The 25,812-nt window shown below is 33.9% G+C and overlaps 1 protein-coding gene across 24 annotated transcripts in view; it reads right to left on the reverse strand.

Annotated features, from left to right (window-relative positions):
• Nucleotides 1-21,063, reverse strand: part of LOC144843174 (rho GTPase-activating protein 26-like) — a 47,803-nt gene extending 26,740 nt beyond the window's left edge. For all 24 annotated transcript variants that reach the window (XM_078699917.1, XM_078699941.1, XM_078699940.1 and 21 more), the window contains exons 1-11: nucleotides 20,844-21,063; nucleotides 13,739-13,834; nucleotides 12,241-12,302; nucleotides 8,446-8,517; nucleotides 7,759-7,860; nucleotides 5,766-5,876; nucleotides 3,773-3,815; nucleotides 3,275-3,336; nucleotides 1,465-1,527; nucleotides 818-878; nucleotides 15-112 (exon numbers count right to left, since the gene is read on the reverse strand). In XM_078699917.1, coding sequence (XP_078556043.1) covers nucleotides 15-112; nucleotides 818-878; nucleotides 1,465-1,527; nucleotides 3,275-3,336; nucleotides 3,773-3,815; nucleotides 5,766-5,876; nucleotides 7,759-7,860; nucleotides 8,446-8,517; nucleotides 12,241-12,302; nucleotides 13,739-13,834; nucleotides 20,844-20,997 — 924 coding nt within the window. In that variant the 5' untranslated portion in view covers nucleotides 20,998-21,063. The remainder of the gene's footprint in view (nucleotides 1-14; nucleotides 113-817; nucleotides 879-1,464; nucleotides 1,528-3,274; nucleotides 3,337-3,772; nucleotides 3,816-5,765; nucleotides 5,877-7,758; nucleotides 7,861-8,445; nucleotides 8,518-12,240; nucleotides 12,303-13,738; nucleotides 13,835-20,843) is intronic.
• Nucleotides 21,064-25,812: the final 4,749 nt, after the last annotated feature.

Consider the following 25,812-nt stretch of genomic DNA (forward strand, 5'->3'; position numbering starts at 1 on the left):
TTTAATTTACTTACAACTTTAGAAAGTGCTTGCGTGTAGCCTCTCATAATAAAAGCCTTTGAGCCTCTTACATACTGGCAATAGTATTTAACCCACACCGAACCAATTGCTCCTGAAATTCAATCAAAATAGATCGCATTGAAGATAAATTGTCAATGTATCGCACAATATGACAACAGAATACAAAAGCCTATACAATTTGAACAAACCTTTTGTACTGTTATTATTATAGTACTATATGGTCCCCTAGCTTGATATTTGATAATATAAACAAACTCAGAAGTGAGGCAAGCCCATTGTGATTTTGTATTTCAATTGTGTTTATTTGATCAATACGCTTTGATCGTTCTCGGCAGTGAGTCTCTCAAAATTTTTCCAAGGGAATTGGGCCTATATAGAGATATTAGAGTATAGTATTATTCACTATAATATCTCAATGGTTTGAACAAGTGGGTTTATTAAAAAAGACCCCTTCCCTACGTTTTTTAGATTTAATTTAAGGTCACAAACTATATTTAATGTAAAAATAATACTATATGGTCCTATTGCGATAACTTTTTTCGTCTTTAAACGGTTAAAAATGTGAAGAGGTCATTCGCTGCGAGCTACTTAGGTAGTGCATTGTTTCTCACTTTTTATCATAATTTACCATAAAACGTACATTTAAGACAAGGAATGACCTAGTTTAGTTTTAGTTTTTAAAGTAATATATATGTATTATTTTTACAAAACGTCACAAATTGTAGGGAAGGGGTCTTTAACATATTATAAACTGTACTATAGTAAAATGATTAAGTACACTGTAAGTGTAACTCACGTTTCTCCATAGCATATAGATAGCCTTCCATACATGTTGTACTCTTTCTTTCCATTGGCCTCTAAAGTATCCATGGAAGAAACACAAATTATTTTAACATTTAAACAGTCTGAATATAACTGACAATACATATTTTCAGAATGGTTTTTTGTTGGAAACATTTATTCTGATAAATGTTGAAACATTTATTTATTTCTTTTAGTAAGCATAAAAGGAAGCACTGAGAAGAGACAGAAGCTGTCAAATGGGCGAGTAAGTACTCCGTTTTTTTACATTGTAGCTCTTTCAAAAAAGAAATTTCATCTTCTGTAAACTTCGGAGCTAAATGAAATTCTTCAAAGATTTATTCTGGTGTTGAAAAAGAATCGTGTCATACTAGTGACCCTCTCATATGGTTCATAGTTGAGAGCAGTGGCGTAACAGCTATGAGTGCTCACTGGCTTAACCCAGGGTACCAGAGCTTAAGAGGCACCAAGGCTCAACGGGTTACAGAACAGTCCCAGAGCATTAAGTACCCAATGCATTTACCCAGCATTGGGGGGCTCCTTAGAAGTGTTAAATCAGGGGCCTTTTCCTCTTGTGTTATGCCACTGGTTGACAGGTATTAAAGAAAGGTTATCACAATAATAGAGAAAAGAAATTCTTACTTCCATCATCTTATGCATAAGAGTCTCTGCCTCATTGTGTGTACTTTGGAAATTTTCCCTAGTCTACAAAAAGAAAGTACTAAATAATTACTGCTGTAAGTTTTCCTATCAATCCAGATTTCAATTATAGGTTATTATATCTATAGGTATTTCCTTCATAAAATATGAAACTTAACAGATTTGATCAATTTGTGGAATACAATATGCAGATACCCTGGGAAAATGAAGATACTGTACCCTGGGAAAAATCAATATACTGTACCCTGGGAGAAATGAAGATACCCTGGTAAAAATGAATATACTGTACCCTGGGAGAAATGAAGATACCTTGGGAGAAATAAAGATACCCTGGGAGAAATGAAGATACTGTGCCCTGGGAGAAATGAAGATACCTTGGGAGAAATGAAGATACTGTACCCTGGGAGAAATGAAGATACCTTGGGAGAAATGAAGATACTGTACCCTGGGAGAAATGAAGATACTGTGCCCTGGGAAATGAAGATACCCTGGGAGAAATGAAGATCCCCTGGGAAATATGAATATACTGTACCCTGGGAAATGAAGATACCCTGGGAAAAATCAAGATACCAAGGATAAAATGGAATTTCTTTGGGAAAAATGGAATTTCTTAAGGAAAATAGAAATTCCTTGAGGAAATTAGAAATTCCATGGGAAAATGAATAAATCCAATGGACATATTACATATAGATAAGGCAGAGTATTAGGATATCCTTTTCCCTCCCTTTCAGAGATAATGTACAGCAGGGAATACATTCATACTCTATCATTTCCTTTTTGGGAAAAATTTACAATCAATGGAGATCAATGCATCATTTTGGGACATGGAATAGAAACTGGTATCTATCACTCATTACCATGATGTTTTCTCTAAATATATTAAAGCTTAAGGTCATTCAAATTTATGTACAGGAAATAAATTAGCGTACACTTTACATCATTAGAAGATAGCATACAAATAAATGACAGTGTTTCTTGTACAGTACAACACATATTGATGATGGTGGTTTGTGGGCAGGCTAACCACTTAAGGGCATAGTTCATTTGTGGAGAAGGGGATTCAAACTTCTACTTTTCGAGTTATGTCTTGCTCTTCCGAGAAAAAAGGCTATTTCTGGTTTATCCAGATAAGCTAGGCACGAAATAGACTACATCATATTGTAGGTTAAAGAGTTAATGTAGGACAAATTTTATATTTTCAAAACTCAATAGGAATTAAAATATAAGCACAAAAATCTAGTAACAATAGGGATCATGTCAACATTATTCTACTGAAATAACTATTTTATTAATTGTATCATTTTAGTTTTATGTTTAATGTAGAAGTATATGAGGCCGTCCCTGCAATAAACAGTGTTTATGACTACCAACAAAATTTAAACATGTTGAAGAGTTACTGCAGTAAAATAACTTTGACATGGTCCCAAATACAATGGCAGAGACTGTACTCTTTCATGAAAAAATGCTGCTAGTTAGTATATGAAAATTCCACAGAAACACTTTCTATATTGTTGTACTAGTGTTCAATCTCTCCTAAAACTGTCAACGCAATTATCCTCAGGGGTCAATCTAGTTTCCTTAAAACAAACATGAAGCCTAAACAACAAGCCCTATCTGGAGTTGACTGTCATTGAGATTGACAAGAACAGGAAAAACTTCTTTGATAATTTAGTTCTAAGGTAGAATTAGTTTAGGGCTATAATTTAATGAGTACTTTCCATATAATGTCTTGTAAAATCTGTTGGCAAAACACAATCTTTTATCATATTTTAAATGGGTTAAAATACTGTACCTTCTGTATTTTCTGTTGTAATTCTTGCATGTACGGTTTAAATTCCTCGGAAACTTCATATCCTAAATGCAATAATATTAATATTGTATATTAAGTATTTTATCATTGATATTTAGTTAGAAAAGAACTGTTGAGTTTCTCGACGATCGATCAATATAATACCTTGATCGTCCTCAAGAGTGAGACGTCCCGAGACTGACCAACTCTGTATTGATCGAAACGTTGAGAAACTCAACAGTTCTTTTCAGAATTAATATACGTGGTGTAGGCCTACCGCAAACTGTAAATCAACATTTTATTTTGCCATGCAAACCTTCAAACAATATATTAAGTATATCATAATCAGTAGCCAAACTAATATTAATTGTTTTTAGGAGCAAATCCAGAAAACTACAATGCATAAAATGTCCCGGCAATAAAAATACAAAACACAATTTTGTGCAAAAATATTATATAATAATAATATTTATTTATTACTATTTCTATTTAATAACTTACCAGTATGATAGAACGTCAGCCAACTGTACATGAATCCAAGAAGCTAAAAAATAAACAAATTTTATTATGTAACTTATTATCTTAGCTAAAATTAATCACCTTCAAAAAGATATATACCATTGAGTAAAAAGCATTATGTGAATGATAGATAGACCTATGTAAGTTTTACCTATGTCTTACTTTAAACCCTGTCTATACCATTCAACACAGTAAACTCACATCACAGTAAGTAAAAAACATTATGTAAATCATTGTTTTTTTTTACCTTGTTATGTCTTACTTTAACCCCTTTCTTTTTATCATCCTCCTCATTAAGTAATGTATAGGATGCTCTCCTTACAAACGGCATTTTAAAAAAACAAATTTTAAATCCTCCAAAAACAATTACAAATCCTCATACAATATGAGAAATTTGATTTCCGAATGACAATATCCATTTACTGCATCATTACATGTCACCAGTGCGAACACACTAACTGATTATAATTGTCAAGTTCACCGCACGGACACAGGAAATTCCTCCGATATTACTAATATCTTTGAAAAGGACGTACCAACCGAAGATGCACCTCAATTTTTATCGAGCCAATTTGACTGACATATCTAATGATCACCTTTCTAACTTAATTCAATTTCTACCTGGTTTTTGTCAGTGCAAATTAAAAGGCCATTTTAAATTTACATTGTTTACTGCAGTAAACTATGTACTGTATTCTTGTTTTTTTTCTTCTTTTTATTTATTTTTCATTTTATTTCAACAATATTTTAAAATGGTGGTCCATCCAGCCAAAGCCGATCATCAGTGACCCTCACAAAAGTACAATTGTAATAACACACAACAATTAAAAATTAAATTAAAATAAAATAAAAAGAATTTATAATTAAAAAAAAATAAATAAATAATTATAATCGAAAGGGAAATCAATTAAAACAATAAATTAAATTGGCCATCTCAGAGAGAAATTGCAGGAGATACCTTAGAAAGCAATTAAATAAGAAAGATATTCTTAAACAAAAATGTGCTCAAGAATTAACTATATTAAAATAGGCATAACTACAATGTATTTAAATATCTACAGTAGAAACTCTAGTAAGGGGACATTTTCAAGTCGGAGTGTCCTCTGAATGGGAGTGTCCTCTGAATGGGAGTGTCTCTGACTGGGAGTGTTGTCTAAATGGGAGTGTCATCTGAATGGGTGTGTCATGAATAGGATGATTCCATTAAAATGGATGTCTCTGAATGGAAGATGGCTAAATAGTATTAAAACATTACTGAATTGCCTAAGGTCATGTATTATGTTACAGTATATTCATAAAACTATTCTACTGGAATCAATGAAGGTTGGAAGGAAGGGGAATTTTCAACACATACTGGTTAGTAGACCTCCACATAATATTATTCAACTATCTTCTTCTGGGGTCATTATAATTTTTGAAGGTCACCAGGAAGTATGATGTAACTGGTTGAATGGGTCAATGTTAAACAGTTGAACTGAGTCATTCAATAAGGATAGATTAAAAATAGAATTCTCAGTGATCACACAACATTGTGGTAGGTGTACAGTAGCCTAATAATCTAAAATCCTTTATAGAGGGCAGCATAGTAATGACCAGGAAACCTGCATAAATATATTGTTCACAAATACTAAACAAATACAGAGATTGTGAAACTTGTATTTGCTTGACTTGTTATAAACTGTAGACTAAAAGATTATGTATTTTCTCACAAAATATTTATAAAAATTAAATTTTCAGGAGACAAAAAAAAGCGTTGATAGTCTCAATGTTTGTTTATGTCAGGTTGTAGTCAGGCCTTCACATTACCTTCAGGCCTCCCTATTTCAAAATCATGGATCCACCACTGGTAGTCCTGTCCGACTTCGTTTCTAATTAACATCAGGATGTAAAATTATGTACCCACCATACATAACGCAACATTTTTTAGAAAATATATTGTCATGTAACTGGGCTTATAACTGAGCTAGCCTCTTACCGTTTCTACAAACTCAAACTTCTTTCTCTCTTGTACTTCTTGCAGAAGTAAGACATACTGTAGTGAGGCTCTGTGGAAGTTCCTCCTCTCCATGTCGAGGGCGGCATCGGCCTAAAGTGACAAAATAAAAATAGGCATATAATAGTGGTTCGCTCTCTATAAGATAGCTTGGGTTCCAAGTGGAGTTTTAACTTAATATATAGTAAAAAGATAAATATATTGGCACATATGGCCTTTCATATGTATATATTTGAGCTTGTAAACTGGATTTTCAGACAAAAATCGAGACAAGACAATACAGACTTGGGGCAAACAATCTATAGGAGTCAAAGGAGGAAAATAAAATAATGTACAATATACTATAATTTTGCTACCTTGTAATTTATATCCTAGTTATTACTTTTCACCTTTCAAAACTCTGGAGTTTACACACATTACATCATACAGGCTATGTGAAGTGAAAGGTGTACTGGTGACCATGACGTAATGCGTTTAAAATGAGAATAATAATCATAACACAAACATTATCATTTTGAAAAACAAGACAAGGTGGTGTATTTTAAGAATTATTGATAATTTGAGGAAACTACTTTACAACCTAGAATAAAAAACCACTTTGAAAAGTTTCCTGTCTCAAATTGGTTGAATATTTAAATACTATACTAAACTCATTCAAGCATGACCAGGTAATACTCTCTTAAGCCATATGCCCTATTTAATACTTAGTTTTATTATCTCATTTCAGCAGTATCTTGATGAGCACAATGAGCTCAATTGTTTGTTTATTATAAAACATCTTCAATGCAAACTCATTGTAAACATGTACACAAATTCCAACTCAGTAAAATATGATTTTTGTGTTTATTATTATGCTAGTTTTAATAACAATCATATTTCAGTAGAATTGGAGCACTTTTGAGGAAATGCAAACAAAAATTCTTCAAATTCAAATTCTTTCTGAGTAGTACATAATAATTTATAGGCTTAAGATCAAAACTCACAAATAAAACTGACCACAAAAGTATTACTATTATAAGTCTGTAGGCAGTAATAGTGTAACATGGTTCCGTTACCGGTCATTAATGATACTAATGTTTTCGGTTTGTTTGAATTAAGCTTTATCAAAAGTGAAATTGATATGTTAAGGGTGGCACTTACAACAATATTTGCATAATAACAACACTAACTAACTTTATTTTCTTTGTACAGTACAAGCAAATTGGCCATACATAATTATTGAATATGAATATTGAATAGAAAAACAAATGTTGGAACCTACAGTATAAGATTTTTTAATTTACACTACAGTTAGTTTGGGGAGGTTTTTCTAGTTTTCTGAGAGTTGAAACAAACTCATTTAAAGAAAACTATGACACAATGGAATAGTGTGTCACTCTACAGTGCGAGAAACAAGACATAGGACCACATTGTGTACTAAGTTAGCCTTAGTAGCCTACCAGTTCACACTAAAACCATAAGCTTGTAACAGAAAGCTATTGTACAATGTTTGTGGTTTTCCAAGTATGTCCTCATACCTATCATTATGTTTGGAAAAACCAGTAAAACATCTTCACATAAAAATAGTGAACACAATAGTTGAGTACATCCATTGGGTAATTTTTTAGTCATACCCTGAACAATTTAAATTTTATGCTACAAAAAATGCCTGCTTAAACAGCGGGTTATGCTGCTGGGTTAGGCAGCACGGTTGCACATTATAGATTGCGGATCTGGGTTGAGCTGTTAGGTGTGGGGCTGGGTTGAGCCTCTAAGTGACGGGGCTAAGTTCAGCTTCGAAATGGCGGGGCTGGGTTGAGCCTCTAAGTGACGGGGCTAAGTTCAGCTTCTAAATGGCGGGGCTGGGTTGAGCCTCTAAATGGCGGGGCTAAGTTGAGCCTCAAAATGACGGGGCTGGGTTGAATGAGCCTCTTAAGTGGGCGGGCTAGGGTAGGTAACTATGTAGGTTGCGGAATAAGGAGTCTATACAACATACTTCCTGTAATTGCCAGTCCTTCTTCCTTGTTGATAGGCTTATATGGTTATCAAGTGACTTGCAGAATCTGTCTGTTTCTCTATCAAACTGTTTCTTGCCATCCTGATATAAAGAATTAAACAATTTATGAATTTCAATAAGAACATACGTATTTACGAATTCTTCATTAGGTTTATCCTGTACAATATATTTGTATACAGTCAACTCTCCCAATAAACCGGACACCTTTGGACTGGCCAAATATGTCTGGTTTTCCGGAAAGTCTGGTATTCACAATATGTTTTTAATGGTAACAATGAATTTGGGGCTATTTGGACTTCAAGAAAAGTCTGGTATTGGGAGAGTTTCCGGTTTTCAGAGAGTCCGGTAATTTGGGAGAGTGGACTACTGTATATTTGTATGTTATAAGCTTGACATGAATTTCCAAAAGGACCAATAAATCTGAATCTGAATCGTGCAGTAATAATCAGTTCGCTAATCAGTTTTAGTAAACAAATCACTATTTTCATAAACACACTAACTGTATAATTCATCATGTCAAAATGTAAATTTGAATATTAAAGTATTAACTATGTTCTGTAATAAATGTACAGTATATGAACTGAATATAATATCTATATAATACAGTCAGTATTAGTACTATACAGTATTTGCTTAATTGTCAAATACATGTTTCGTAACATTTACCTTTGCCCCTCCAATCTGTTCCTTTCGGAAAACTTCAAGAGGTGAGATAAGCTGGTCTTTTGCATTCTCCAACTGTAAATAAAAAATTGATATTTTAAAAATTATTAATATTAGGCAATTACTCATAATACACGATGGCCCAGTTCCTTTGTGTACTGTAATCTCAGTCTACAAAAAAAGTGTGATGTGCCCAAATATGGTAGTGATATGTCCAATTATGGTAGTGATATGATATCATGTCCATATATTTTTGTACAGTAACGTAAAGTTTGATAGTGTAGACAGAGCTTAACACATTGTATCGTTTTTGGTCTAGGTAGACATCTATTATAGTTACATGTACTATGGAACGCAAATAGTGAAATAACTATGTTTTGTCATGATTAACATTATAGGCTAGTGCAGCTATACTTTACAGCAATATTAACTGCAGTACAGTGAGAGTGACCAATTATACTAGTCTGTAGTGATTATTCAAGATGGTACATTACTGTACTATACTTTATTACCATTTAGGCCTACTGTACTTTGTATCAATAAATTTAAAAATGTTAGAATAATATACTACATAATATGATCATACAGTATTTGAATAGTAATTACACAATGCAAAACAAGATTTACTTAATTGACACTTAACTAATACGATTTATTTACATATTCTGTGACCTTGTAACACCCACTTGCTACTTCATATCCATGACACTACTTAACATTTACTATTTAACTGTAACTGTATTAGTTTTACTGGTATACAGTAATTTGTGCATGTTCATGTTTTCAAATCATACAATATTGTACAACATAGCAGCAAAATGGCATACTATGTAGTACAGGTTATACTTTACAAACTATACTCTATGACTAATGGATGTTACCTGTACAGCATACAGACTAGGTGTACTGTACACTGTAGGTGAGCTAACCCATCTTTTTTCCACCCAGCAGGCTGGACTGTGACTTACAGTAAACTAGTTCGGATGTGAGATGGAATTGGAAGCAACCAACTCCTGGGGAGGAGGAAAATCGGTTGGCTTCAAGAGCTCCTGGTCATCATCCACCATGGATGACACATGACATATTTTTAAATATGATTAATCTTTATTGGGAAATCTAATAAATAACTGTTTTTGTGATAAGAAGATCAATGGGCGTGTCCTGTCAGAAAGTTGTCAGGTTGAATCCTGGCTAGCAGCCCTAAAAGTATTTTTAATAATTATTGAAATTACAATTTCTAGAAAATTCTTTAGAAAAAAAATTTGAATAATTCATTAGCAATGAATGCCATTACTGTAAAGCGTATGGAAGAACTGATAATCCAAGAATCACACTGAATCACTATAATCTAAAAATATTGATCTTTAATTAATCTATTCATCGCTTGATCAAATAATACATATTTGCATTTTTTATGACTGTAAAATGCTTTAAAAGGACAACCTTGGATATATAATGTTTATACTTTCTTGTCAATATTAGGCTAACAGTTACATAGGCTACTGTATACTACAGTTACTTTAATATCAATAATCATGGTTGTTCTAAGCAGGTGAAAGGTGGTTGGGGCCAGCCTCCCTCTTTCACCCTTCCTCCCCTCCCACCACCAAGCACATAAATTTTGAAAATTATAATGCAAATGGTAGGACGCAAGTTTAGATTCGGCCAACTTCCCACTTCTCCCACACCCTATTTTCACCCAGTCTACAGTAACACTTATTGCCTTCCAACAACTTAATTTTACCTTCAGTACAATTACCACACACCCTAATGTTTTGTAACACCAACAACTCAGTTGTACTGTACCCTACAACTGTAAAATTATAAGATTTTGCCATATTAGGTACAAAACATGAAACTAACCAACATATCAATTTAATAATACTTGGCCTAAATTCTTTCATTCTCTGGAGATTTTGGTAGCATTACCCCAGATTATATCAAGCATTGAAATATCTTAATACTGATAGTATTGTACACATATTTTTCTGTCTGTAGGTAGATACAGTACTGTAAACACTAAACCAACTGACCAGACTAATCCAATCAATGCATAGCAATTTTGTGCTCATGATGAATTGTCCAAATTGCATGCATAAAAGATTTTGATTTACAGTTATCTGAACTGCACTAAGCATGTGCTTAGCAATTAACAAAAGTGGCAAGTGTCACTTAAAGGACAGGCAAAATAATATTTTAATAACGTCTAATCGCACTAGGTAAATTCTTATTATCGCTTAAGTTAAATGCTTAAATCTGTTCATTTTGTTGGTCAAATCTTATATGATTTTTTTGTTGTACTTATGGCCGACGTCTGTCGCAAACGACAATGTGAATTAGTTTTATATTCATCTGAATTATGGATGAAACTAAGCCAGGACTGTTTAATGCACTTTGATTGGTCAAGGGCTTCTCTCGTCCAGTGCCCACCTTAACCAGATGAGAGGCATAAGCCAATACGTCTGAGGCAGAATACTAGATGCAGGGGCTGCCATAACAGTTAGCAGTGCTGATTTCAAATGCCTAACCCTAACCCCCGGGACCCCAGCTCCAGATACAGCAACCAATATTCCCAGATGGTCCATCCAATCTCTTGAAGGTATAGATTTCCAGGATATCTCAACATCTGGTCTGAATGCAACCATTTATTTTATATTCTACTACTGTACATGTTGTACTAATGTACAGTTTAGAATGTGGTTACATTGAGTGATGTCATAGTAACTGTACTGTAGTAACTGTACATATTCCTGACACTAGACAAAGGTCAACATGTCCATACCTTAGACAAGACATTGTAAACCCTTTGCACACCAGCAAGTCGAATTGAAAGATTAAATGCTGCTTATTATTAACTATGACAACCATTTATTTTATATTCTACTACTGTACATGTTGTACTAATGTACAGTTTAGAATGTGGTTACATTGAGTGATGTCATAGTACTGTACTGCAATAACTGTACATATTCCTGACACTAGACAAAGGTAAACATGTCCATACCTTAGACAAGACATTGTAAACTCTTTGCACACCAGCAAGTCGAATTGAAAGATTAAATGCTGCTTATTACTAACTATGACAGTTAAATGCAACGTTCCATTTAGTATGGCTCAGCTAAATCAAGGGCTAACATTACTTAATTCTTTGCAAGAATTGTCAGTAAACAATTTACGATACAAGGCAATACTGATGAGGTCAGAATTTGAACTACTTTATTGTGAGATGGGTTTAATAAACTCAGAATTCAAATTAAATGTTTTATACTGTCAAACATAGATTAATAAACATGGATTCTGGGTAATTGAATGAAAACAATATTATACAGCTCTGGCTACAATATCAAGATGTGCCCAAATATGGTAGTTATATGCTTAATATGGTAGTGATATGACATCATCATGTCCATTTATGGGCACATCACATTTTTGTTGTCACATAAAGTTTGATAGTGTAGACAGAGCTTTAGAGACTAAAGAAAGTCTTTGTATACAGTAAATGACAATGATCATCATAATAATGACAAGGATGATTATATTAATCATGATTTAAATTATACAAAAAACAATGTTGTTGATGATAATGATGATTAAATTATTATACTGTAGAAATGAAGCACAATGATGATAGGACAATGAAATGAAGTACAATGATGATAGGACAATGAAATGAAGACAACAATGATAGTTTGAATAGTGACAATGAAGACAACAATGATGATAGGACAATGAAATGAAGACAACAATGATAGTTTGAATAGTGACAATGAAGTTGACAATTTAATACAATTAACTTACTACGTTATCTCTGACATCTTCTACCGATCCAATCAGACGACCAAACTCTTTCAAAGATTCAGCTGTAAAAATCAAATAGTAGGAGAAATAGTGAGATATGTGATAATACCGTTCCTATTCAGAAGACACTTTCCTATTAATGAATGACTGAGAGACATGTTACACTGTACTGTAATATACAGTAATACTACTGTACAGCCAACCCTTACTGTAGGCATTTTCTGATAAAACAAACAAGGTACAGTACTGTACTGTATATACAGTACAGTATGTACAGTACGTCAGTATGTTTCAACACTATAGCTAACCCCTATTCAAGGGACATCCTTATTCAGGGGACACGTTCCTATGAATGATCGAAAGATAATATGTTATTTTTATACTGTACAATATATAATACTACAGCCAACCCTTACTGCTTATAGGTAGCACGTTCTAATAAAACAAGGAACGATACAGTCCAGTATATCAGTGTTTCGACAATATACAGGTAGCTAACCCCTATTCAAGTGACGCCTCTATTGAGGGGCCAATTGTTTGGGTCCCAAACGTGTCTCCAAATATGGGTTCACAAATATAAAAAATATCTACTGTAATGATGATACACTGTATTGCAAATTGTACTGCAAAATACAATGTATTTAACTAGTATAATACTTTGACTAAACAAGCATCAAATCAGTGTTATTCTTCAACTTTAAATACTAATATATATACAGTAGTTTTTCTGTAAGCAAGAAATCCACCGAACAAAAGTGTCGCCATTACTCTACTACTAGTATCATAATCCTATTCTTTATTGACTCAAATAACCTGTTATCCCATAATAATAGGCTATTGTCTGTGCGTGCATTTAGTTATGCCTTTTTTTTTTATAACTAATCGACGACATTCACAGTAGCTCAAAGCGCCTTAAAAGTTTAAGAGTTTCCAGATTTCCTGTATTAAGCTCTGTCTAACACTATCAAACAAGTGTGACGTACCCAAATATGATTGGTAGTGATATGCCCAAATATGGTAGTGATATGACATCATGGAAATGGAAATATGCCTCCAATCTCCTCCACAATCAGACAACGGCATCTCCGCTTTGCTGGACATTGTTGGAGATCGAAAAGAGAACTTGTTAGCCATACACTTCTATGGAATCCAAGACATGGTCGTCAGAAGGTTGGACGTCCTCATAAAACCTACATAGATCAACTATGCGAGGACACAGAGTGCAATCCGGATGAACTGCCTGCTGCCATGGAAGACCAGAGAGGGTGGCATATCCGAGTCATAGAAGCCCGAGCAAGCTCGACATGATGATGATGATGACATCATCATGTCCATATACTGTATGGGCACATCACATTTTGTTGTCTCATAAAGTTTGATAGTGTAGACAGAGCTTTACTTTAACTAAAAACTGTACTGTAGCAATTCTGTAGACATTATAGTTTATATCTTGATTAGTACCGTAGTTTATGTATATTTTGACACTGAATGTACTTACAAATGTCAATCTCGTCATCTGTTTGTGATTGGCCGATAGTTTCGAAATTAAAATTGAGTAGCGTGTCCGAGAAACTTCTCTGTGCTTTAGATAAATCTAGAAAGAGAAGAAACTCATATCAAACTATATTATGGATTGCTCATTATTGCAGTACATACTGTACCGTATTAAGCTCTGTCTACACTATCAAACTAGTTTTAGACAAAAAAGTATGATGTGCCCAAATATGGCACTGATATGATGTCAATTGTGTCCATATGGACACATCACATTTTTTGTCACATTAAGTTTGATAGTGCAGACAGAGCTTTACAGTATGAATATATTATAAGTCATTAAGTCTATAACCAAAAAACCAACATATTAAGTTTATGAATCACCAGATTGGAATGGAATGCAGAAATACTGTAGAAACAACCAAAACACTGAATAATCACTGTAATTAATGTTTGTAGCAACACTACCTACAGTATAATATCGTTGAGTAACTCAATTCAATTTTTCAATCTTTTATTTCAGAATCTTTGGTCAATAATAAACATAACTTCATACTTTATGTATACTGTACACATTTTTTATATTAACAAATTTAAATATAAGTACAGTATTTACAGTATAGTGTAATATATTATAATACAAGTGACTAAGAATATGACGCACTCTCATCTTTAGTATACTATCAGTATTCCACCTGGAGAGCATCTTTGACTTAAAATTCTTTGTCTACAGGATATGTTATTATTAATTAATGTTACTACTGAAAGTACAGTACATTATCACTTTCTACACATAAAGCCATGTACAGTATCAACAACTATACAAAATGGCGGCTCATAAAATGAGAAATCAGATGGGGTCCGCCTCCAATCTTTTTAAGTACCATCCATTCAACATATAATACAACATGTACAGTATGCCGAATCTTGACGATGTCCTAGTTGGCCTATACTGTACATACTGTACAGTATAGAGTACTTATTGTTATTTTTTGTCCCGTTGTTAGCATAGAGTAAGATCTACAATACAATAAGATTTTATTTTCTTATTATTTTGCATCAAGACTTTTCATAATTATAAAATGTGACTGCATACATTACAGATTTCATATCGAGTTTGAAACTGATATTGAAACATACAGTAGAAACGATGAACAATAATATACTGTATAACAACACATTGGCAAAGCAATAACACATATTTAAAACTATTGAAAATAAAACTTTATATTCCCCTTCTATATTTCCTTAATGAACTGACAGAATACAAATAATAAATTAGGGCAAAGTGCATGAAACGCTCAATAGAAAGTGGAGTAACATAAACAGTTTGTAGTGGATTGATTACAGCTAATGAATCACAGTGTAAACACAACCTTAAAATAGCTGTAGACTGGCTAATAAATTTAGGTTATCACATATCAGTATATAGGATGTTCAGTATGTTGTATCTCTGCGATAGTATGGACAGACACTTGGAGTAAATTATTCACTACCTAGATGTCAACAACTTGCGAACAAATCAGCAACAAATTCAGACTTATTTTTATAAACAACAGATCAGTGAAATTTGAAGGTTATTATATTTACATTGAATTCTAAAAAAAACGTGGTACAGTAATTTGACGAGCAATAATAAAAGATTATTGGTAATGGGGCGTGATCAGTTGATTCAAATGCTGTATCGTTCATTGAGGCGTATAAGATGTGTTCACACACTGCAACAAATATTATCCAAGTATTAATCTGTAATTGATTGCTGTGAATATGAATTAATGAGATTTAAAAGGTAATAAGTTAAGACATGAACAAACAAGTTAAGAAGCAGAAATAATGTAATTTTAAAATGGTGACATGACATGACACACCTTGCTCCGTGACTGCACAATTTGAAAATGATGTCTACAGTTATAATTCTGCAATTTCTGTACATAGATATTATAACCCTGAAGCCTCTGTGTTCTTCTGTATGGTTATAATGCCCACCTTGGATGTAGAAACCTACAGTATGTTGCACAGTGCCCCAGTTCAAAACACTTTTTTATATTTTAACACAATGTACAGTATGTAACCAATCTTGAATATTATAACCTGTACAGTACAGTAGTACAGTAGTTTATCTGGACAAACTACAGTACTACAGTAGTCTATAGTTTACTACAGTACTAATTATGTACAGTACTACTAGCTTATGGTACTCTATTTTCCCTTGGAGTAGATTTACTGTACTGTATCCGAAAAAATAGACTGTATATTTATCCAATTAGACATGATACCAATCTGAAACACAATTTTACACAGATACAAGTTTAAAAAACTATAAACAAGAAATATTTCTTACAAATACGCTGCTCGACTTTTTGACTAACATTTTTAATCATTGTTCTTTCTTTATACTGTAACAGTATATAAATTTATAATGATTTATTATTTTTGTTTAACAATCAGTAGTAAACATTTTGTGCAAATATAAAAAAATGTACTTAGAAATGTACAGTACAATATTGATTTAGTGCAATAATAATTCATTTTCTCTTTCAAAGAGGACTTCTTTTTAACACAAGATGACCTGAATCTCAGAAGATAGTTTTAATTCATTAGATAATTGAAAATGCTAATTTGCACAAACATTGAACTAAGATTGAAATGATGTGGTCATCTTAAACTGACCGTTGCTAATTATTTGTGACTCATGAGTTCCAAGCCAGGTCACTGACCAATCCACTGCTGTATCACTATCAGTAAAACTAATTCACAACATTTGATGGGTTTTTTTCAAATAATTTTACTGTATGTATGTATTGTATGTTTTGAAATTAAAATTTATAAACAGTCAAATCATTTATAGATGAGATATATTATAACACACAATTTTAAATAACATTATGGTGAAATTACCTAGGAACGTTGACCAACTATTTAAGCAAGCGTTGAACTTAACACAAACGTCATTACTCACAGCATTTATTGCTAATGCTCAATCTTAATAGAGGAATGTGATATGTACCTCACTCTATGATCTCAGCAGTAAGCTATTATTATGCAGTCAACATACATAATTTATTACTGTACTATAGCACTATACAGTAGCAGATCGAAGACTGTAGCCAAGCACACAGTGTTATATAAACTTCGAGTTGACTTAATATTCATAAAAATATACACATTTTGGCCCACATGGCGTTTCATAAAAAATACTGTACTTGGAATATGAAATCACCAGACAAAAATCTAAATTCCTAATACTACTACAACAAATACAATTTTTTTTTAATTTTTCTTGTATTTTTTTCCAAATCTGGACCTTGGGAGATTTATGTATTGTAACTAGAGAGGGAAAGGACAAGTCTACAATAGTACCGTATTATTAAGTTACTCTTAGTCTTAAGCTCTGTCTACACTATCAAACTTTATGTGGCAAACAAATGTGATGTGTTCATTACATTACAGTACAATGATGTCATACTGTATCACTACCATATTTGAGCATATCACTACCATATTTGGGCACATCATACCTTTTTTGTCAAACTTGTTTGATAGTGTAGACAGAGCTTTACTGTACTATAGCTACTGTATTATATGAAGTGTGTTTATCTATCAAACTGTAAATTTGTCAATGATAGTAATACTGTAAATGTTATCCAGATTTCTAAGCATTTTCTTTTGTGCTCTTTGGTGCCACACCAAGTACTATAAATCATAACTCTAATTTGATGACTCACACATGAAGAATTTAAATTGATTATGAATTCATTTTTCTACAATTCAAAACTGCTCCATTACATAACGTGATGAAAATCAATTGTAACGAGATTCTTTATAAATAGACAATTAGACAGGTTAATATAATTGAGAAATTCAATCAGTATTTTATGAAAAATCAATAACAAACTAACAGAGCATTATCTTATTATTCAATGTACTCATTTTGTAATAATGCATGTGAGTTGAATACATTAATTGCCAAAAAAATCGTTCAAACTATGTACAGTATAATATATAACATTGTATTACATTAAAACAATAAGTCTACTGTAAGACCACTTTACAATCTGTATCTATCCTCAGCCGAAACTGACCGTCCGCTCCACGCTTTTTGTTTAAATGGTCATAAGGAATAACATAGATTCTGTAGTATATTGTTACCGTTACCGCTCGTGTAAATTGGCCTTAACTGTATTAATCCATCACAAAGTTCTTACAAAATAAAATTGCAGTGGCCTTTAACAAATTGTTTTTTTATTTAAAAATTGAAACCAATAGTTATTCCTCAAGCCAATAATGATGTTGAGTATAAATAGCAAAAACTACTCTACTAAGTAGTAAAAAAAAAATGCTTCTTTTCTAAAGCAAATTACAGTATCACTTTCATCAATGTATCCTAAATTGTGTAATTTTATCCATTGGGTGCTGTCGTCAATACTAGGATAGGATATGGGCAGTGTACAATTTTACAAGCAAATTTAAAGGGCATTTGTCTGTATTGTACAGTACAGAAAGAAATTACTGCTTCGTATCTACGCGTAGCCTTTCGTAGCCTACGCGTAGGTAGATCGTAGGTCATTGTTCTCTCCTACGATGTATTGTTCGTAGCCTACGATGTATTGTTTGTAACCTACGATGTATTGTTTGTAGCCTACGATGTATTGTTCGTAGCCTACGATGTATTGTTCTCTCCTACGATGTATTGTTCTCTCCTACGATGTATTGTTCGTAGCCTACGATGTATTGTTATGATAATTATCTAGGCGCGCCAACGTAGGGTGGTTCGTAGGGCTAGTAAACACCATTGTTATCGCCTTTAGAAGCATTGACAATGAAACAAACAATGTATTGTTTGCTAATTAAAATCCTATCTAAAGATAGTAGACGTCAATTTTTGTAGCCGCCCTACGTATCGGTTATCCTAATTTGAACGGAAATCCGCCGACGAAACGACATCGGGCCGGTGGACCTCAGCTCACGTAGAGAGAGTCGAGGCTAGCCTGTTTCGGCGGCCTACACTAAAAATTATTTAATCCTACCTTGGAATACCTACGAATTATAAAAACAACGACACCTAACCCAACAAAATATATATTCCATATTAAGATTTAACATAGGCCTGGCTTAGGCCTTTTAAAATGATTACGACATGTGTAAAGAAAAAAGCCCGAACAGAATTTGGAGTGGAAAAAACATGTGAGCAGTTTCAGAGAGAGAGTATTATGTTTCATGTCATGTGACACAAAATCCAGGTACACGATAGTCAGACCGGCAGCCACCCTCTTGTACTAAGTTTAAAAAAAACACGTGAAAGATTGCGGTAAAGCAGAGAGTATCGCGTTTCATGCCATGTGACCAAAAAAACTAGGTCTGTATTAATTACGGTCTTCTGTCGGCAGTCTTTTTGAGCGACCGATTGAACGTTCTGATACTATATTTAGAATGAATTGTTTACGATCTTTTTTTTCTCGGCATCGTTTCTGGATGGACTGGACGTTCGCTATATTAGTAGGCCTGTTCGTTGCGGTTCACCTGTGTTGGATCGTGTCTCTACGTTTACATCGTGGGAAATTTATATTCGCCGTTGAGTAGGTAAACACGCACGAAGGAAAAGATTACGATTAAAAAATATTATTTATTTTTTAGTAATTTACAACTTGGTCCTCCGCCAGTTAAATTTAACACATTAATTTCACACCTTAATTACTTCACTAAAAACATCGCAGGGTTGTTTATATTGGTTACGAACTCCCTACGAAGTTCAGAACGTAGCTCATTGAAAGTTGTTTATTGAGGTTACGAAGCCAAACAATGGAACCTACGAAGCCAACAACGTAGCCTACGAAGCCAACAACGTAGCCTACGTTCTATCTACGAAGCTACTTCGTAGGTAAAGTTGCAGTACTTTCTTTCTGTACTGTAGTACAGAATTAGTAATTGAAACTAATGTGTGGATGAAAGTTAATTCATTTTACACAGAACAAACTAACTGTATATTTTTATACAGGTAATAGCTAAAAAACAAGGATTTTTTCTTGGGCTATTAAAACAGTGTTATTGTTTTAAAATTATTATTTTTTATTTATTTGTATCTCAATTCAGATTTACTGTACACAGTTGAAAAAAAGTTTTGGTATTTGCTTTTCAATTATTCTATTACAATAATAATAATAATTACAGTATTAGTATTACTATTAATAATCAAATAATTTAATATTAAATGTCTTTAACTACATAATATTAAGAAATCTGTGTCTATCAACAGGTACAATATTCTTTCAACATGTAATTACTGTAATCACTCGATCCTGTTGCATAGCTGATAAAAAAACTTGGAAAATCAACACACTCTTGGCAAACTGAGGCTAACTAATACCGGACGTGGTATATAAAGCAGATAATACTTCAATTCATTCAAGGTTGTAGATAAGATTGAGGGCTTCCACACTCCCACACTTGACTGCTACTAAAGCACACTTGACGGCTTCTTGAAAGACACATTCAAATTGCTAATAATACAAGATAAAGTACAACACCATTGCCATACATTCTATGTTTCTATCTTTTCATCAAGCTCACCTGTTAAACTGTACAGTTAGTATATTATTAAAAAAAAAAAAACCATATAACACATAGGCCTACCTACAGTACTGTATAGTAGTAGGCCTAGTACAGAACAGTGCCTTCCCCGAGTAGTTGTACGTTTTAGTGTATGCTGTACAGTGAGTGAGTAGGTCGTTGCCAGTCATTGGTCATTGCAAATCAAAAGCTTCCTATATTATATTTAGTATTAGGCGCCTAGGCCTATGTCAGGTAGGCGGTAGGGCAGTACAGTCATGTACCTATAAAGGTTCACCCCTATAAATGTGTAGGGAGGATATTGAGTGATCAGGTCAATCAGGTCAGAAGGATAGAATTTCAGTTTTATTTAAAACACACAAAAATACAATTGTAGGCCTAGTCAAGTCTAGGTTATTATAAAGTTGAAAAGTATCATCAAATAACAAAAGAGTACGTTCCGCATAGATCCACCAAGTCATATGCAAGAGAAACTGTTCTAGGCCTACCAACATGATTTAGTACACGGTGTTTTGGGAGCTTCGGGAAGGTCATAAACTTACTTCTCGCCGCACTGATTAGTGCCTTGCACTCCCGTATCAAATCCTTGATCGCTTTATTCGTCATTTCCAATTCATGTTCATGGCACCTGAGGTTCTCACGAAACTCAGGACTGTCCAAATAACAATCGCTAAATTCCAAAGGCTGTAACACCATCTTGTTTGTAAGTTTTTAATGTTATTATCCTAGCATAATTCCTAAGAAAATCTTCGCACACGTATGGCCCCGCCTTTTCAGCAGATTTTACGTTACGATAAAATCCATCATGGCGGCCTCCACTTGGTACTCCTCGTACATAAAATGTTCTCAAATATCATGATAAACGTAAATAAATTATATCGTACAATGTATGTATAAATTTGCAAGACTTTATTGATAATAAAGAAGTATAATATTCTGTTTAGTTTACATAATATTGACAAAAATATGAAATATGAACAAATAGTAAACAGAGGGCGCTAAACATTTTCCAGCTGTCGCAGTGGCTGGGAGGATGACGACTGTGTAATTAAATGTCAAGTTGTCATAAATTACAAAACATTTTTAAAATTAAAATTCGTTCTTTTACACTTTTACTTTGGTATGTATTATATACAAGATGGACTAAATAATTCTTAACAACTCTATTTATATTGTTTTACAAACAAAGTATTATTATTTGATTTCATTAAACTACGGATTTATTACTGAATAAACAACTGTAACTCTGAAACAAATATATCAATATCGTTTTTTTATTTTTAAAATTAAATTTTAATATATAATGACAGTGCCTCTTTGGCGATAAGTGTCAGAAATGACATAGCGCCACCAATGATAAGATTTACAGGCATACTTTTCCTATTACCTTCTTATTCAGTGACGATCACTCACTGACATTAAATTAACGCATAACAATTGTTAACATTAATTAATCAGTAATTTATGAAAATGAGAAAGATTTATAATAATTATTTATTGAATATTTATAATAAGCCATTATTATGGATGATAATAGCCAACAACATTTCAAAGCTTTCGTCGACTTCATAAGCGTTAAGCTTGGTTCCCACTAGAACGTAACGCAAGGACGTAAACGCAACGCAAGCGTTTTAACCAATGACAAGCGAAGTTATAGACAGTTAGCAATCACAAGCGAATAAGCCATCGCTTGTGATTGGTCAATTCACTTGCGTTGCGTTACGTCCTTGCGTTGCGTCGCTAGTGGGAACCACGCTTTACCGATCATAGGCCTATAGAGGTTTCACTTGATGTATTGGCTGACGCATCATTGGTAAACGTTTTCATAAATGAATGGTCAACGGGTTTAATACAATTTCAACGCGTATTACGTCGCACCATTGAGGTTTACCTCCATGGTCGCACTTTGTAATACCTGCCGCACTGTGTAACAACGTTGTCGCACTTTGTAATAAAAGTTGTCGCACTTTGTAATAACCTGAGCTGTGGCACTTTGTAACACTGCATGCTTGTAACACTTTGTGGGGCCTAATAATTTGTTCCAAGTGTGTTACAACTTCAATATCAATGAGTTAGTAAGTCTGATAATACAAAAGTCATGGTCAAATACGATAGACTTTTATTTTCAATATTGTGTTTTCGTACTATGTAGGCTAGACTTGACCCAAGTCTGTAGTTATTTCGAAGCTTTTCGATGTTTTCTGACCTTGAAATACAGTATCAAGCTGAAATATTATACGTCTTTTTACTAATATTAAGTCAAAACTCCGTCTGGAACCCAGACTATGTAGCCTATCGTACCGTAAGACCATTTGTACAAGATTCACCAATAGCTGGATAACCTCTGTTTACAAAGAGTACACATTATTCCATACACAGTTCATTATTATTATTACCGCTAACACCCGGGTAAAAAACCTCTATAAAAATAGTTTTTTAACCCTGTTATTCACTCATTTGTTGTTGATTAACAATTACATAAAAAAGAATCGCTCTGGGCCTAATCACTAAATAAATATTGATATAGTTTTGATGGCGGCTTCCGAATTACGAAGTGTACACAATCTCAACATTCATGAAACTATGGGAACCATAAAGTACGGTGACTAAAAAGTCAACATAGACTATGAAACACAATAAAAACTTACTAGTGTGATGATAAACAGTAGGCCTACATTGGAGCATGGATTAGAGGTAGCCTACAGTATACGGAGTTTTCAACGCAGTCACTCATTTTGACGGCAGTATAGGTTACTACAGTAAAGAATAGTAAGTTGTTCAGTTCAGTTCATTGTAGGACCAACGTAATTATTTCCCGCTTAATTCTGTAGAGTTTAGTTAAGTTTTAATAATACACAAATAGGCCTACTGAATTTAGTCTTGATACACATATCTATCATATGCAACTTTGCCCATATATGGACGTGACGCGTGTCATATCACTACCATATTTGGGCATATCACTACCATATTTGGTGGGCACATCACACTTTTTTTCAAACTGGTTTGATAGAGTAGACAGAGCCTTAGAATGTAATCTTTATACTTTTCTTGTTTAAAAAAAATGTTTTATTGCGTGTTAGCCAATATTTGTCCTGTGAAGTGTATCGGGACAGTGAAAAGGTCGGTACGATGGTCTTGCCTAAATAAAATAATAACTATGCATTTACAGCCATGGTATATACAGTTTGGGAGAGAGTTTCATAATAATCTTTACATTGTTCATGTTTTTTAAAATGTTTTTATTGCGTATGGATTGTCACTTATAATCGAGATAGTTAAAGCTTGGTTCCCACTAGCGACGCAACGTAACGCAACCTACGCAACGTAAGAAAATGCCCTTCCAATAATATTGTGTTTGCACCCGCCTGTGTGATATCAAACCTGTGATGTTTGCAGTACTGTTCCCACTTGTGATTACGCAATACAGCACTTTGCGTCAATACGTCGCTGCGTTGCGTTCTAGTGGGAACCACGCTTTAAAACAATTAACGCTATTAATACGGACCGTAGAGTATTTGGAAATGCCTATAGAAAAATAAATATTAATTTACAGCCCTGGTATCAAACGCGAGGAGAGTGTTTCATAAAATTAATAAACTAATTTAATTTAGAGTAGGTTTATACTATAGGCCTATAAAAATCACAATCCAGTTACCATGCTTTAAAAAGCCAAAAATAATTGATAATATCACATATCACATTCTAAATTTGCAATAAAATTCCACACATAACTGTTGAATGAATGAACGAAATGTGACCCATCTAAAGTTGTGTGCAAAATAATTTGTCACGCGCTATGGGCTATATTAGACTGATATCAGAGTCGATGAGTACATTAAAGTCTACTATAACTGATAACAGTATACGCCTACAAGTGGAGCTGGACGTAAGTAAACGGTTTTTTTTTAGTTCTCAAATACGTGAAAGAAACATAAAATGGAAGTGATCCACCGTAGTATATAGCTTTTGTAAAGCTTGGTTCCAACTAGGACACAACGCAATGACGTAAGCCGACGATTCATAAGCGAGAGTTCGAATAATCCATTGCTTTTGATTGGTCAATTCGCCTGCGTTGCGTCTTACGTCCTTGCGTTGTGTCCTAGTGGGAACCAAGCTTAAACGCACCCTGCTACTATCACTATTGTCATTAGGCCTATGTAGAAGGTATTGCGTTTGAACATAAACATAGGTCGTATTATGATTATTAGCAACACCCGATTTCCGTACACGTACTTTTGACTTCGCGTTTGCGGGGATCATATAATGCTTGGCTCCCAGAGACGCATCACAAGCGATGGATTCCAACTGTCGCTTCCTTGTCATTGGTTAACCACGCTTGCGTTCCGTTTACGTCTTTGCGTTATGTCCTAGTGGTAACCAAGCTTAAAGCTTGGTTCCCACTAGGACGTAACGTAGCACAACCTTCGCAACGTAAGAAAATGCCCTTCCAATAATTGTGTTTGTCCCCGCCTGTGTGAAATCAAACCTGCGATGTTTGCAGCACAGTTGTTGCGTCGTCGGTTCCCACTTGTGATTACGCAATACAGCACTTTGCGTCAATACGTCGTAGCGCTGCGTTACGTTGCGTCGCTAGTGGGAACCAAGCTTTACTCTTCACGGTAAGTTCACATCAGAAGTTACTTTGACCTGTGGGACGCGTTTATCTCGCATCTTCTCCTGATTACAACTGCAAAATTGTGGTAGAGTAGTAGGTCTACTGTTTTCTTAAAATTAAAGACCGCCAGGCCTGCTGATCGGTTCGATTTTATAAATAATATGGACCATTTTTCATTTAGCTTGTTGCACCTCCACTGCATGATGCGCGTTAGGCTTACATAGTTGTTCTCTTCTATTGGCCATTAATCATTAATTACTGGAATATAGCATGCACCTTTTTTCTATTGTATCAGGTTATTAGCGATAGGCAAGGTAGCATACTTTAGCTACCTGGTTACCGGTTCAACTAAACGTGATAGCTAGAATAGTATTGATAAGGAACTTGTATAATCCAAGGAAAAAATAACACAAAAACAGAACATTTGTAAAGAACAATCAGACAAGGACTAGTAATCTCCGCTGTTCTATCTCTTTGTAACGGCGTTACACAACCCGTGTACATAACAGAAACATGATACAACGCGTGGTATCGATTCTATATTTGCCAACAAACTTTAAGTGTTTACTTAATTCAAAAGTTAATAAACTGGGTTTCGAATACCAAATTATCTTGGTAGCGTGTGTTCGAGTATGGAATGTAGTATTTAATATCTCTAAAATTCTTCAGAGTTATATTAGTTTAGTACAAGGGATAAAAACATTCATCGTAAACTCCGGAATGAGTGTGATACCGTACATAACCATATAGATGAGGGTTATAGCAAGTCCCGCTGTGTGACAAGGCATATCACGAGCCTAGCAATTGAATTCAGTATAAATATTTGCTTTTGAATTAAAATATATTTAGCCTTTAGTATTATTAAGCATATCGATTTTCATTGCAAGAATATA

Source organism: Antedon bifida, chromosome 5, assembly GCF_963402885.1.
Source record: "Antedon bifida chromosome 5, ecAntBifi1.1, whole genome shotgun sequence".
Lineage (NCBI taxonomy): Eukaryota > Metazoa > Echinodermata > Crinoidea > Comatulida > Antedonidae > Antedon > Antedon bifida.